Below are 16073 nucleotides of genomic sequence, written 5' to 3'. Positions count from 1 at the left end.
TGACAAGGGCAAAGCCGTAGATATTGTTTATATGGACTTCAACAACGCGTTAAAAGGTTTCTGCATGGTAGGCCTCTCTGGAAAGTTAGATCGCATGGGATCCAGGGAGGGTTGGCCGACTGCATGGAGAATTGGCTTCTAGGAAGGAAGCAGAGGGTGATGGTGGAAGGTTGTTTTTCAGAGAGGATCTCCACGACTAGTGGTGGGCCCCAGGGATCAGTGCTGGACCCATTGCTGTCTGTGGCTTATGTCAACAATCGTGATGGGAATGTACATGGCTGATACGTTTGCAAATGACACGAAAGTAGGTGGTACTATAGAGAGTGAGGGTGGTTATCAAAAATTACATCTTGATCAGGATCTTGATCAGCTGGGCAAGTGGGCTGAGGAATGGTTAATGGAGTTCAATGCAAGTACGTTTGAGAGGTTGCATCTTGGGAAGTCAAAACAAGTTGCAGGATCTTCACAGTGAATGGCAGAGCCCTGGGGAGTGTTTAGTTTAGTTTAGTTTAGAGATACAGCGCGGAAACAGGCCCTTTCAGCCCACCGGGTCCGCGCCGACCAGCGATCCCCGCACATTAACACTATCCTACACCCACTAGGGACATTTTTTACCTTTACCAAGCCAATGAACCTACATACCTGTACGTCTTTGGAGTGTGGAAGGAAACCGAAGATCTCGGAGAAAACCCACGCAGGTCACAGGGAGAACATACAAACACCATAAAGACAGTATCTGTAGTCGGGATCGAACCCGGGTCTCCGGCGCTGCAGGGCAGCAACTCTACCGCTGTGCCATGGTGCCGCCATTTTGTTGCCCCATTCTCTCCTCTCTACCCCTCTTTCCTCCACCCCTCCTCGCCACCCAAGTCGAACCAGTAATTCGGGAAACAACTCAGGAGATAAGTCAGCCTTTCAATGGATAAGCCATCCAAGTAATGAAGCTGTTCTCACCTGTGATGAGGTACTGGATATTAGTTTTCAGATCGAGACCACATGCAGCAGAGTTGGGAGCTGTATAAACATACTCCACCAGTTTCTTCTTTTCAAATCCTTTGTACATCTGTTAAAGATTGGAACATATCATTATGAATGCAAGCTTCATTTAAAAAATGCAAAGCTGTGTTGATTAATAAAACTGTACCAGCCCAATCAATATATTAATTTTGCCTTACAGACAAAAAAAAACATTCTGGCACTATCGGCAGTTACAGGTAATTTTGATTTCAAAAGTAAACTCTATTCAGAATAACAAAAAATATATACAAAATAAAAAGCGTGCAAGAAACATTCTAAATGTCTATACATTCAATAGAGCCATACTCTGTAGTGTTCACAACTATCTTTAAAGACGCTCATGTCTATCTTTAAAGACCCTTGCCACTCATGTGGTTCCTGGGGTGATATCCCTTCCCTTGTTTGATGGGTGTCCCCACCGGACTCTGCCCCTCAATGTTCAGCAGTGAAAGAATCCCAGACTGTGGCCTTCTCCCACAGAGCCTTGGCGTTGGCTGCACCAAGCTTCAGTGCGTCCCTCAGCACGTACTCCTGCAGTCAGGAGCGGGCCAGTCGGCAACATTCCCCGACGGACAGCTCTCTCTGCCGGCCGGTCAACAGGTTTCGGGCAGGCCAAAGAGCGCCTTTCACCGAGTTGATGATCTTCCAGCAGCGTTTGATGTCCACCTCCGAACGTGTCCCTGGGAACAGCTTGTAAATCAGAGAGTCCTCCGAAATGCAGCTGTTCAGGATGAACCATGATAAGGACCCCTGCATCCTTCTCCAGACCCTCTTAGCAAGTCCGCACTCCACAAAGAGGTGGGCAACCATCTCCTCGCCATTGCAGACATCCCAAGAGCAGTGTGCATTGGTACAATTCTGATGGTACAGGAAGGATACGACTAGGAGGGCTTGTAAAACATCCTACAGATCCAATGGAGAGCTACCCTGAGCAGACTGACCACTTTATTTGGGGAAATGCCTCATCACCAGAACTAACCAACAAGCACCTAGACTTTGCTTGGTGTGAAGGGCCCTCCTAGTCAGATCCTTCCCGTACCATTACAATCTTACTCTCTTTCCCCTGCCCCACCCCAGTTCTCCCACTAGTCTTCCTGTCTCCTACTACATCCTATCTTTGTCCCCCCCTCCCCTGACATCAGTCTGAAGAAGGGTCTCGACCCGAAACATCACCCATTCCTTCTCTACCGAGATGCTGCCTGACCCGCTGAGTTACTCCAGCGTTTTGTGCCTTATCTCCATTGGATCTAGTCCTAGTCCTTGTCCTGAAGCTGGTTCCATCCTGACCACTGCCCGATGGACTTGTGCTCAAAGATATTGGTCTGGAAGGACCTTTCCACAAAGGATCGGTGGTGCAGCAAAGTCCAGCCGGCTGGGTGTCCATCCTTTGCAAGACCTGGGACATGGCCTCAACAGGCCATGACACTTGGTGCCCATGTGCCTTGGCTCCAGACACATCTTGGTGCAGCCACACACAAAATAACTTTCTTTAGATCCAAAAATAAGCTTTATTCAGAATAAAAAAATACATACAAATCAAAAACGGTGCAAAAACTCTTCAGATGTTCCTAGTGTCCATACAATCAATTGTGTCATAGTAGTTTTTACACCCATCATTAAATCAAACAAAATACCCTTGCCACACCTATGGGCCCAAGGAGTGATGTCCATTCCTTTGTTTGAGGGATAAAAAAAAAACATTTAAAAGTTAGAAGGATCTTTTAAGTAAGTTACTCAGATGTTTACATAATCTTGGGTTGAGTAGGCTGGGACTCCATTGGAGCGCAGGAGGATGAGCAGTGACCTTATAAAGGTGTATAAAATCATGAGAGGAATAGATCGGGCAGATGCACACATTTTCTTGCCCAAAGTAGGTGAATCAAGGACCAGAAGACATTGGTCTAAGGTGCAGGGGAGAATATTTAATAAGAATCTGAGGGGTAACTTTTTCACACAAAGGGTGGTGGGTGCAAGGAACAAGCTGCCAGAGGAGGTAGTTGAGGCAGGGACTATCGCAACGTTTAAGAAACAGTTAAACAGGTAAATGGATAGGACAGGTTTGGAGGGATATGGACCAAATGCGGGCAGGTGGGACTAGTGTAGCTGGGACATGTTGGCTGGTGTGGGAAAGTTGGGCCGAAGGGCCTGTTTCCACACTGTATCACTCTATCACTCTATCACTCTATGTTTAACTTTGATTTCCTCATCAGGCTAGACACAAAATGTTGGAGTAACTCAGCGGGTCAGGCAGCATCTTGGGAGAGAAGGAATGGGTGACGTTTCGGGTCTAGACCCTTCTTCAGACGGAGTTACTCCAGCATTTTGTGTCTACCTTTGATTTAAACAGCATCTGCAGTTTTTGTTTCCTTATCAGGCTAGGTTAAATAGTTTAACATATTACTCTGATTTTAATAGCAAATGCTTTCAACAAAAACAAAAAAAAAACTATTCAGCACAGGTTAAAATTACGCATGTACAATCAAATGGTAAGCATTAGAAAATGCAAATTACCTATTTTCATGCAGCACCGAGGGAACCACTTATAACCAAGCATCTTTAATGATTTAAAAATACTATTTGAAATAAGCGTACGAGAAACATAAAATGAAAAGAAAGTGCATAATTCCAGGGAATCCAGTAAGTACAGTGGCTTAGAAATTCATTCACTCTTTATTTCTTAATTTGCGATTGAAAATTATTTTTGGGAAGAGTGAAATGTGTCACAGGTTGAACACCGATTTTCCGGCATCCTCGGTTCCAAAGCACTTGTGGATTATCCGTTTTTCCGGATAACAGAGGTCACATGACAATGAAACGACAATACTCCCCCTGGCCGACCAGTGACACCCCTCCAGTGCCTCCAAAGCACCATGGAGGGCCAGAAACTTAAATAAAACCAATATCACATGTAAACTCAATGTGAGCGGAAGGACGTGCCCATCCATCCCCGGCTTCCACCGTCTCCCCTGATGTTCCGACCCCATTCCCGACTCGCAAGGTGCTCCCCAGCGCATGGTCCAGTGACACGGCCGTCGTTGCGGTTCACGTTGCAGCCACTGGGGACAGCGCTCCCTCACCATGGGGCTGCCTCCCTCCCCTCTCACCTGCTGTCGCTCCAAGGCGGGGCGACACTCCGGGGGGGGGGGGGGGGGGGAAGGAGGAGGCAGCGGCGGTGGTGGGTGGGGGTTGAGCATTGAGCCGGCAGAGACAGAGTTAGACCAGGCCAAGGAGGGGTCTCAATGTTTAGATGTAAGCAAATAGCTCTTTCATGATGGAGGGGCCGCAGTTTAAGAATAAGGGGCAGGCCATTTAGAACGGAGATGAGGAAAAACTTTTTCACCCAGAGAGTTGTGAATCTGTGGAATTCTCTGCCTGAGAAGCCGCAGTTTAAGAATAAGGGGGAGGCCATTTAGAACGGAGATGAGGAAAAACATTTTTAGTCAGAGTTGTGAATCTGTGGAATTCTCTGCCTCAGAAGGCAGTGGAGGCCAATTCTCTGGATGCTTTCAAGAGAGAGTTAGATAGAGCTCTTAAAGATAGCGGACTCAGGGGGGTATGGGGAGAAGGCAGGAACGGGGTACTGATTGTGGATGATCAGCCATGATCACATTGAATGGCGGTGCTGGCTCGAAGGGCCGAATAGCATACTCCTGCACCTATTGTCTATTGTCTATTGTCCCGCAATGCCACCTGTGGCCACTCATGGAATTTCAACTGAGCTCCCGTAATTTGGTCCTGATGAGAGAGGACATCCATAAGTCAGAACATCAATGTTCAACATGTAATAGGTAGTTTTGGATAATTTTACAGTCACTCCAGAGGTTTGGGTGGGCGCTTATAATTTGACACATTTTCAGTATCATTTGTTTATCCAATGGAATACCATTTCCAGTGGAAGACCCCACGAAGAGCTTTGCAGCAGGAAATTAGTGCACGTTGCCCCAGAAACAAACATGGTTTTTTTCTTTTTCTCTCTCTCTCTCTCTCACTCTCTCTCTGTACGTCCGTATTTGTGCAGTGCTGTGCTAGACGAAGACACGAATCAGGAAACCCAGGTTCCCAATTTACACCCAGTCTAAGTGCGTCTGGCCCCAACTTCAAATAACTGCCCGTGGGCCAATGGTACCAACTGTCTCTCATCCTCATGGCCCTTATCCTGCTGGATAACATCACCCAATTATCCAAAAGCATTATTTCCAGTCTCCTTTTTCCAGGTCCTGTACTGCCCCATTGACTCCTCTTCTCCCACTGCCTGGTCATTACCCTCAGATGGTCAAATCATTCATCAACCAACACTCTCCACTGCCTAGCGGAGCTGGTCCTCACTCTCCTTTGACTCATCCCACTCCATCCAAATCCAAGGCGTAGCTATAGGCACTCGCATGGGCCCCAGCCATATCTTTGTAGGTTACGTTGAGCATTTCCCTGTTTCAGGCGTACACTGGCCCAATCCCCGAACTCTATCTCCGTTAAAGAGACTGAAGAAGGGTCTCGACCCAAAAGGTCGCCTATTCCTTTTCTCCAGTGATGCTGTTTGACCCACTGATTTACTCCAGCTTTTTGTGTCTGTCATTCCTGAGCCAACCGCCAGTTCACTGATGGCTGCACATCCCACCCCCCCAAGTGTGTCTGTCTGATGATCGTCCCACTCACTAGCCCCATTCTTCTCCACTGATAATCAAACCTCCTTCACCAGCCTGATCCTCTGAATTCCAACCTACTCACCTAGACCACCAAGCCCCAAACAACCTTCTGACAATTGCCCTTCTCACTTTCCTGACCTCCTAGGTGCAACCTGAGACCTCAATGAAACATTTATCTGCATACTCCAAAGACGTACAGGTATTTAGGTTAATTGGCTGGGTAAATGTAAAAATTGTCCCTAGTGGGTGTAGGATAGTGTTAATGTACGGGGATCGTTGGGCGGCACGGACTTGGAGGGCCGAAAAGGCCTGTTTCCGGCTGTATATATATGATATGATATGATATGATATGCACATCGGGAAACATAAAACACCAGCTCAGTGACATTTAAAATGCTGCATTACGCTTTCTATAAGAATATGGGGTAGGCCATTTAGAACAGAGATGAGGAAAAACCTTTTCAGTCAGAGAGTTGTGAATCTGTGGAATTCTCTGCCTCAGAAGGCAGTGGAGGCCAATTCTCTGAATGCATTCAAGAGTGAGCTAGATAGAGCTCTTAAGGGTAGCGGAGTCAGGGGGTACGGGGAGAAGGCTGGAACGGGGTACTGATTGAGAATGATCAGCCATGATCACATTGAAGGGCGGTGCTGGCTCGAAGGGCCAAATGGCCTCCTCCTGCACCTATTGTCTATTGTCTATTGTCTATATCAGTGAATGGCAAAAGATCAAAGGAATAAACGTCTAAAAGAAAAAGACAGCATCATCTCTTAGCTATATTTATACAGTGCCTTTAATGCAATTAAAAAAACAGGAGCATTCAGTTTAGTTTAGTTTAGAGATCCAACGTGAAAACAGGCCCTTTGGCCCACCGAGTCCGTGCTGACCAGCGATCCCTGCGTATTAACACTATCCTACACACACTAGGGACAATTTACACTTATCCCAAGCCAATTAACCTACAAACTTGTACGTCTTTGGATTGTGGGAGGAAATCGAAGATCACAGAGAAAACCAATGCGCTCACAGGGAGAACGTACAAACTCCGTACAGACAGCACCTGTAATCGGGATCAAACCCGGTTCTCTGGCGCCAAAAGAGCTGTAAGGCAGCAACTCTACCGCTGTGCCACCGTGCCGCCCGTATGTATTATTAGTAAACAAAATTTGAAGCTTCATTGGGGAAAGAGAAGTGGTGTGCCTGGGAAATGATTCTGGAATGTAAGATCTTATGGTTGGAAACAGTTGTCGGTGGTAGAACAATTATAATCAGGGTTACTGCTATCTTGGAGGATAGTCATCTGGAAGGAATTACAGAGATTAATGAAGGGATTTGGAACAAGAATAAGAACATTGAAATCAAGACTTTGCATAATCGATGGCCTCTGTATCGCCAATGAGCACAGAATGAAGAGTGAATGATATCTAGTACAAGTTCCATCGTGGGCAGCAAAGTTTTGAATTACCTTGACTTTGCTGAAGGTGGATTCGGGGACTTGGTCAGAAGCCACTGAAGTATGAGGGGGGCAGCAGAAACAAAAGCATGAGTTGGTTTCATCGGCAGATGTACTGAGGTAGGTGTTATGGCAGAGTAACTGCACAGATGTGTGCACTGAGGCTCGTCTTGGGTCCAAATACAGACTTAACGGTGAAGAATCTGGTTTAACATTGTCGGCACTCTGCCTGTAATCGCTGGAGTTTAGAAGAATGAGGGGGACCTCATTAAAAGATACAGAATAGTGACAGGCTTGGATAGAGTGGACGTGGAGAGGATGTTTCCACTAGTGGGAGAGTCTATGACTAGAGGTCACAGCCTCTAAAGGAATTAAAGGACGTTCCTTTAGGAAGGAGATGAGGAGGAATTTCTCTAGTCAGAGGGTGGTGAATCTGTGGAATTCTTTGCCACAGAAGGCTGTGGAGGCCAAGTCAGTGGATGTATTTAAGGCAGAGATAGATAGATTCTTGATTTGTACAGGGAGGTTATGAGAAGAAGGCAGGAGAATGGGGCTAGGACGGAGAGATAGATCAGCCATGATTGAATGGCGGAGTAGACAATAGACAATAGGTGCAGGAGGAGGCCATTCGGCCCTTCGAGCCAGCACCGCCATTCAATGTGATCATGGCTGATCGTTTACAATCAGTACCCCGTTCCTGCCTTCTCCCCATACCCCCTGACTCCGCTATCTTTAAGAGCTCTATCTAGCTCTCTCTTGAAAGCATCCAGAGAATTGGCCTCCACTGCCTTCTGAGGCAGAGAATTCCACAGACTTACAACTTTCTGACTGAAAACATTTTTCCTCATCTCCGTTCTAAATCGCCTACCCCTTATTCTTAAACTGTTGCCCCTGGGGTTCTGGACTCCCCCAACATGTTTCCTGCCTCTAATGTGTCCAATCCCATAATAATCTTGATGGAGTAGACTTGATGGGCCGAATGGCCTAATTCTACTCTTATCGTTTATGACCTTGTGACCTCATGGAGAGCTGCCAAAGGATTGGTCTTGCTAAGAGGTATGTGACAGGAACCATAGGTGATGGCTGTGGAGATTCGGTGTTTAACTGCGGAAAACCTCCCTTTGTCAAGCAAGGAGACAGACCATTTGGAGACAGTGGAGTAGTGGAGTAGTGGACAGTGGAGTAGTCAAGCAAGGTAGTGAAGAAATCGGAAAATTACCACGTGGAAGCTGAGGCTGCATTTTTAAATTGCACCCTGCTGTGGTGTAGCATCTCAGGAATAAACCCTTGTGTTGCCCCGAAGCCAGGAAGAGATGGATAGAGAAGGATACAGTCAGGTTAGTGTTGCCCAACAAGCTAGATGATCGCTGTGTAGGAAGGAACGGCAGATGCTGGTTTAAACCGAAGATAGACACAAAAAGCCGGAGTTACTCAGCGGGACAGGCAGCATCTCTGGAGAGAAGGGAGAGACACAAAAAGCTGGAGTAACTCAGTGGGCCAGGCAGCATCTCTGGAGAGAAGGGAGAGACACAAAAAGCTGGAGTAACTCAGTGGGCCAGGCAGCATCTCTGGAGAGAAGGGAGAGACACAAAAAGCTAGAGTAACTCAGTGGGCCAGGCAGCATCTCTGGAGGGAAGGCACAAAAAGCTGGAGTAACTCAGTGGGCCAGGCAGCATCTCTGGAGGGAAGGCACAAAAAGCTGGAGTAAGTCAGCAGGACAGGCAGCATCTCTAGAGAGAGGGCAGAAGTCTGAAGAAAGGTCTCGACCCGAAGCAACACCCATTCCTTCTCTCCAGAGATGCTGCCTGTCCCGCGCTGAGTTACTCCAGCTTTTTGGGTCTATCTCAGATGATAATTGTGATGTGCAGGAAATAACGAGTTCAACAACATCAAAATCTGAACCGAGTCCAAAAAAAGGTCAGAGGACGGTTAACCTCTGTCACCATTCCTGAACGCAAAGTTATCAATTATTTGAACAAGAGTTGTTGCAGTGATATGCCAGGCTTGGAAACGTGAAGAGATTTCAACATAGAATTCCAAGCTAAATGGGCACAGATTTAGGAAGCAACTGACCAAAATACGAACTTTTCCTTTAACGTTTTCAAATTGTAGACCGGCAAACCAATATTTTCTGCTTTTATTTCGTACCAAAACCCCCCTTCTACTTGCGATTTAAAAAAATAAAGGTTCTTTACCTTTTCTTGTTTCACTGCATACTGGGTGTAAAGTCTCTGGGAAGAAACCGCGGAGAGTGAGATCTGTGTAAAGTAAGATAATAATAGTCGGACATTGAGACTACTTGAAACCAGTCTCTGGGAAGAGGCCGCAGAGAGTGAGATCTGTGTACAGTAAGAATAGAGTTACAAGCAGAATGGAATTGGCATGATAAACAAAAGAAAAAGGTCTGATTGAGTCGCAAAATTAAGCGACAATTGGTAACAAAATAACAGGCGCCAAAACGAGAAAACCCTTATCTGGCATAGTGACCCTGTTCATAGACGAAGAAGAGGAGGAACACGACCTAGAACGGTAGGAAAAAAAACTGCAGATGCTGGTTTAAATCGCATGTCGACACAAAATGCTGGAGTAACTCAGCGGGTCAGGCAGCATCCCAGGAGAGAAGAAATGGGTGACGTTTCGGGGTCGAGACCCTTCTTCAGACCCTGTTGCCCCCATACCCAAAGCCCAGGGCAGCCCAGCGGCAGGAGGCATGGCTAGCATCCGCAAGGTTGCAGGACCCCGCCCTTCCCGCCCCCATACTGGCGCCTCCGATCCGGTCTCCCAGGGCAATGCCTTCGCCGACACCACACCACAGACAGCCGCACAGACTCCCCCCCCCCGCCCCCCTCAGGATCCCCGTTGGCCCCACAGATCCTCGTGAATAGAACGGCCTCCCTTGCCAGATACGGGAGAGGTTAGGGCCATGCAGAGGGACGCCTATGATTTATGGAAACGAGGTGGGTGTGGCCTGGATTCCCGCGCCGATCTTGGACAAGTTTGTGTACCTGCCGCCTTCCTGCCTGTCCTCCTCAATTACATCCATTCGCTAACCCACGCTGGAAAGGAGGGAACGGTGAGAATGGCGAAAGAAACCTGGTGGCATCCGAAGATCCGCCAGGAAGCGTTGAAACAAGCTTCTGAATGTGAATTTGTAAACGAAACATGAATTCCCAGGGAAGGTGTTAAAATGCCCAAAGGGATTGACGCCAAATGCCCGGCAGACCCTTTGAGTGTACACACATAGATTTTATCCGAAAATAACTGCAGATGCTGGTACAGATCGAAGGTATTTATTTCACAAAATGCTGGAGTAACTCAGCAGGTCAGGCAGCATCTCAGGAGAGAAGGAACGGGTGACGTTTCGGGTCGAGACCCTTCTCCAGACTGATGTCAGGGGGGCGGGACAAAGGAAGGATATAGGTGGAGACAGGAAGATAGAGGGAGATCTGGGAAGGAGGAGGGGAAGAGAGGGACAGAGGAACTATCTAAAGTTGGAGAAGTCAATGTTCATACCGTTGGGCTGCAAGCTGCCCAGGCGAAATATAAGGTGCTGTTCCTCCAATTTCCAGTGGGCCTCACTATGGCACTGCAGGAGGCCCATGACAGAAAGGTCAGACTGGGAATGGGAGGGGGAGTTGAAGTGCTCGGCCACCGGGAGATCAGTTTGGCCAATGCGGACCGAGCGCGGGTGTTGAGCGAAGCGATCGCCGAGCCTGCGCTTGGTTTCGCCGATGTAAATAAGTTGACATCTAGAGAAGCGGATGCAATAGATGAGGTTGGAGGAGGTTCAGGTGAACCTCTGTCTAAAACATAGATTTTATAGACCTACCGCGGGTACAGCGCTATAAGTATTGTTTGGTAATTGTGGATTTATTTCGCCGATGGATAGAAGCTCTGCCGACTGTAAACGCTACAGCCGAAACAACGGTGAGAATCATTCTGAGGGAAATTATTCCCCGGTTCGGATTGCCTGCAACTATCACCTCCGACAATGGTCCCCATTTTATAGCAAAGATAAATGGAGAGGTCTGCCAACATTTTGGCATTAGCCAACAATTCCATTGTGTCCCCCATCCACAAGCTGGTTGAAAGGCCAAATGGGACCCTGAAGACTTAACCAACAAAGCTGATGGAGGAGACTGGACTGAATTGGTTAAAGGTACTCCTGTTGGCTCTCTTTGAGATGAGGGTGACCCCATATAGTGCTGACACCTGCAGAGGTTGTGTACGGGCGGCCATTACAGACTCCTCGGGGAGCACACTGTAGTGTAGAGGTTGGCTTCCACCGACATGCTCTCAGTGATGAACTAATAACTTGTGTGCAGCAACTAACCAACGCACCATCAGTCCCAGGTTCGTGAAACACAAAGGGCGATGACTAACACTCCTGAAGATGTTGTGGATGAAGGGATCTGCCTGGACAACAACAGTACCAGTGATAAGACATCCAAGGCAGGGAACGGAAAGAATGGTTGGATCTACGAACTCTTTTCGGTAATGGTTCATTCAGGGAGCGCTGCTGGCGAACAATACTACACCTGTATAAAATCATTCAGTGACGGACAGTGGTATAGTTTCAATCAAAGATACTAGAGGAGCAAGATGAACCACTCTGTTGAAATCGCCTACACCGAAGTGTAGTACGCAAAGGAGCGTAACGTCCGCCATTTTAGTAGGCAAAACCCGCCGTTCGCTAGGCCTCTCACAGTGTAATCAGTGTTGTGGGGGAACAGTATGTGTGATGATACCATAAAAATGCAGAATATATCTCATCTATCAACTCACAGATTTTTGTTATTTTTCTTTTAAGTTTATTAAAAGTAGGCAAGTTTCTGCCTACTAAAATGGGCGGCACGGTGGCACGGTGGCGCAGCGGTAGAGTTGCTGCCTTACAGCGAATGCAGCACCGGAGACTCAGGTTCGATCCTGACTACGGGCGCCGTCTGTATGGAGTTTGTACGTTCTCCCTGTGACCTGCGTGGGTTTTCTCCGAGATCTTCGGTTTCCTCCCACACTCCAAAGACGTACAGGTTTGTAGGTTAATTGACTGGGTAAATGTAAAAGTTGTCCCTGGTGTGTGTAGGATAGTGTTAATGTGCGGGGATCAATGGGCGGCGCGGACTTGGTGGGCCGAAAGGGCCTGTTTCCGCGCTGTAGAATCTAAATCTAAAATCTAAATCTAAAATGGCGCCGTGACATACTACGGTTTTTAGGGTAGAGTGGTCTATTCTCTTTGGTTTCAATGATCAACATGTGAGCAGGATTACTCAAGATGATATTAGGAAAACATACGGCAGTTCTCCGGTGACCAGAGGCTGTTACTCCATCGCCTTTGCTCGTTCAACCATCGCCTACATGTTAATTTACAGACAAAAGGAGTCCGCGAAGAATGCAGAGTTCTTGACGGTGCAGGATTTTCCAAAGCATATTGACCACCTGGTCCAAAAGGAGAAGGAATCAGAAGAGCAAGAAAAAAAATGCAGAAGGAAATTGAAGGCAATAACTGCAAGATCAAGCTGTTCTACATTCACCCCATGAGACCGACAATGATGGAGAACAAACTGGAGGCCCACAAGGACGGAACGTTACGGGAAGCTGTGGAGATGTTAGCTGTGAGGAGGATGCTAGGAGGCTGCAACGTGACTTGGATAGGTTAGGTGAGTGGGCAAATGCATGGCAGATGCAGTATAATGTGGATAAATGTGAGGTTATCCACTTTGGTGGCAAGAACAGGAAAGCAGACTATTACCTGAATGGTGGCCGATTAGGAGAAGGGGAGATGCAACGTGACCTGGGTGTCGTGGTACAGCAGGTGCAGCAGGCAGTGAAGAAAGCGAATGGTATGTTGGCATTCATAGCGAGGGGATTTGAGTATCTGCCCGCTCGACTGCTGCCAGCTGGTCAAGCTCGATGAGTTTCGCGATTACCTGGAGCGTTGGTACGAGGGGGAAGAGGAGGCCCCTGTGGGGATGCTGCTGGGTGGAGTTGAGTCATCTTGCATGTTTGACTTGCTGCCGGAGACCAGGTGACCGGAGCAGAACTTTCAACTGTACAAGTCGGGGGTAAGTGATGGTGAGGGTGCACGTGGTTTTCCTGAAGACAGAAACCCTGGCTCCTCCCAACAATGTCCGGGCCTATCTCGACCAAACTGTGGCCGAGTTCAAGCAGATCGTTTCCCGGGCAACGGGACTCTCTGCTGAACACGGGCGCATCGTGCTGGAGCGTTGTTGCAATGATCTGTGGCTGCTCCATGTGCCCAGCAAAACACTGAAGGCTGAAGGATTCTTCAGGAGTAACAAGATATTTGTTGACAGCTTGGACACGCGGGATAATCAGGCACCGTTCACCGGATCACAGCTCTGGCATCTACTGGACTAGCGTGCCAACACCATTCGGTCGTTGCCAGAACAATCACCAAGGACCCAAGGGCTTAGGCGCCTGCATCAAAAAGCTGCCGGAGACTCAGGCAATCAAGAAGGCAGCTGTGAGTCTGCAGGAGCCTGTGGAAGCCATTTTGGAGGAGAGCACAGAGAGACTGAAGAACCTGTCACTGTTGCAGCACCAGCAACAGTCGTCCTGCACTTTGGGAGGGAATGGTGATGGGAATGAAAAGCGGGGAAGGCAGTGACTTTGAGACCATCGTGTCCCCGTCGCAAGAGACCGAATTGTCGGCCACTGTGGACAACAGGGAATTGGAAAACCGGATTCCCATTCCCTACTCCGATGCCGAGGCCCCACTGCAGTGGGAGGAGAGGTCCGACTCCGACGTAAACAAGGACAGGAGCACTGGCTCTGTGGATAGAGATATCCTCCGCTCCAGCCACAGCAGCGACACTGTGCAACGGAGACACAGCCCCCATTTCCCTGAGCAACGGCCCGCACTCTCACCGCGTCACGTACAGCCGCCGCTCGAAGGCTAGCGAAGGGAAGCGGGGTGTTGCTGGGAAACAACTCCTGTGACACCATGACGGATGCAGACCCTCCCACACCCCTTCATGGAACTTATTTGGTTTGCTGTGTGATTCGTGGGCTTGTGCTTGGTTACCAGGGCATGCCACCTGGTGAAATGGGATGGTGGGGAAGGTCCAAACCATGGCTTGGGTGTTGTTATCAGGCCTATGTGGTCCCCCACATGTGTATGGTGCCACAACTGACTGTGTTATCCTCCCCCTTACGGTCCAAACTATGGGACAGCGCGCACCTCACGGGACCTGATCAACGTGGCATTGGCTGTGGAGATACGGCTAATGGAACCGCGGATGCCCATTATGGATACCCAGAATGCCCTCTGCTCTGTGACGTCCGAGCTGGTTGCACTCCGCACCATGGCCTTGCAGAACCGCATGGCAGTGGACTTGATTTTGGCCGAAAAAGGGGGAACCGGTACCACAATAGGGCAAGAATGCTGCACCTACATCCCTGATGAACCCTCCAACATAGCCAATTTGGCGGCCCACATATCTCCAGAGCTGTGCAGAAGTACGTGCAGAGAGAAGAAGGGAACTCGGCGTGGAAGAAATCCCATCAGAAATGATGGCCGATAAGGATTCTGACACCAAGCTGAACACAGACAGTCTGGAGGAGGCGTTGGAGCGATATGACTGCAAACATACGACATCCGCCTCTACTGGGAGTTTGAGGAAATCTTCGTCACCGCCTGCAATATCTGATGCAACCTCAACACTCTCCAAACAGCAGACTGATGTGAGCACACCTCCACGACAAACCTGAACTGATCGTGAGGTAACGTTGCAGAGAACAGCATCACTGAGCAGCAAGTTCTCAGTGCAGCTCGGAGCTGTGCAACACCTGAAGGAACAGTTCGAACAGAGACACGCGTGCTGGAAGCAAATATTCAGCGGCAGCACGAAGAGCTGCACAAAATCCACGAGCAACTTCATCTTGTCCAAGGTGAGGGATTGCAGATTTTCTCAAGGCCAACAGCTCGTGGCAAAGCTGGTCACTGCTCCAGTGAGATGCAGTGCCACCATGGTTCCAACAACTAAGATAATGGGGCAGGTAGTGACAGCTTGCCCCACCTTTGCAACTCAACAACAGCCTCAGACATAAAGAAGGGTCCAGTCACAGTCTCGGACACTCACTCACTCTCGCACGAGATGCAACACCTGTCCCTTTACCTCCCCCCTCAACTCCATCCAAGGACCCAAACAGTCTTTCCAGGTGAGGCAGAGGTTCACCTGCACCTCCTCCAACCTCATCTATTGCATCCGCTGCTCCAGATGTCAACTTATTTACATCGGTGAAACCAAGCGCAGGCTCGGCGATCGTTTCACTCAACACCTGCGCTCGGTCCGCGTTAACCAATCTGATCTCCCGGTGGCCGAGCACTTCAACTCCCCCTCCCATTCCCAGTCTGACCTTTCTGTCATGGGCCTCCTCCAGTGCCACAGTGAGGCCCACCGGAAATTGGAGGAACAGCACCTCATATTTCGCCTGGGCAGTTTGCAGCCCAGCGGTATGAACATCGACTTCTCCAACTTTAGATAGTTCCTCTGTCCCTCTCTTCCCCTCCCCCTTCCCAGATCTCCCTCTGTCTTCCTGTCTCCACCTATATCCTTCCTTTGTCCCGCCCCCCCTGACATCGGTCTGAAGAAGGGTCTCGACCCGAAACGTCACCCATTCCTTCTCTCCTGAGATGCTGCCTGACCTGCTGAGTCACTCCAGCATTTTGTGAATGAATACCTTCGAGCACATATTACTCTGTCTACTGCTCACCCTCTACAACAGAACACGTTCAGTCAGCAGCACCTCTCCCAGGAGTGAGCTGACAGGTGATCGGAGACTTCACAAGCACAGTCACAGTAGTCTGCCTTGTTTTGAAATCTGCAAACTCTGACGGTATTAAGATTTGTACGACATAAGATCAGGAGAATTGGGAGTCAGATGCTGGAAGGAGTTGGTGGCCTTTTAGTTGGTTCGGTGGATTCTGGAGATCAATATG

The 16073-nt window shown here is 48.7% G+C and overlaps 2 protein-coding genes and 1 pseudogene across 5 annotated transcripts in view; 2 read left to right on the top strand and 1 right to left on the bottom strand.

Moving 5' to 3' along the window:
* syn2b (synapsin IIb) overlaps positions 1-16073 on the top strand; it is a 349820-nt gene that overhangs the window by 236267 nt on the left and 97480 nt on the right. The window lies entirely within an intron of this gene.
* LOC144601577 (metalloproteinase inhibitor 3-like) overlaps positions 1-16073 on the bottom strand; it is a 54127-nt gene that overhangs the window by 6338 nt on the left and 31716 nt on the right. For 3 of the 4 annotated variants that reach the window (XM_078413784.1, XM_078413783.1, XM_078413786.1), the window contains 2 exons: positions 9307-9369; positions 955-1063 (listed from right to left, as the gene is read on the bottom strand). In XM_078413784.1, the coding sequence (XP_078269910.1) occupies positions 955-1063; positions 9307-9369 (172 nt within the window). The remainder of the gene's footprint in view (positions 1-954; positions 1064-9306; positions 9370-16073) is intronic. The other variant, XM_078413785.1, reaches the window with a different exon arrangement.
* On the top strand, positions 11486-14071 carry LOC144601674 (ubiquitin carboxyl-terminal hydrolase 47 pseudogene; annotated as a pseudogene).

The sequence above is a fragment of the Rhinoraja longicauda genome, chromosome 17 (genome assembly GCF_053455715.1).
Source record: "Rhinoraja longicauda isolate Sanriku21f chromosome 17, sRhiLon1.1, whole genome shotgun sequence".
Lineage (NCBI taxonomy): Eukaryota > Metazoa > Chordata > Chondrichthyes > Rajiformes > Arhynchobatidae > Rhinoraja > Rhinoraja longicauda.
The sequence above is the reverse complement of the archived record's forward strand: the minus strand, read 5'-3'. Positions and strand labels throughout refer to the sequence as shown.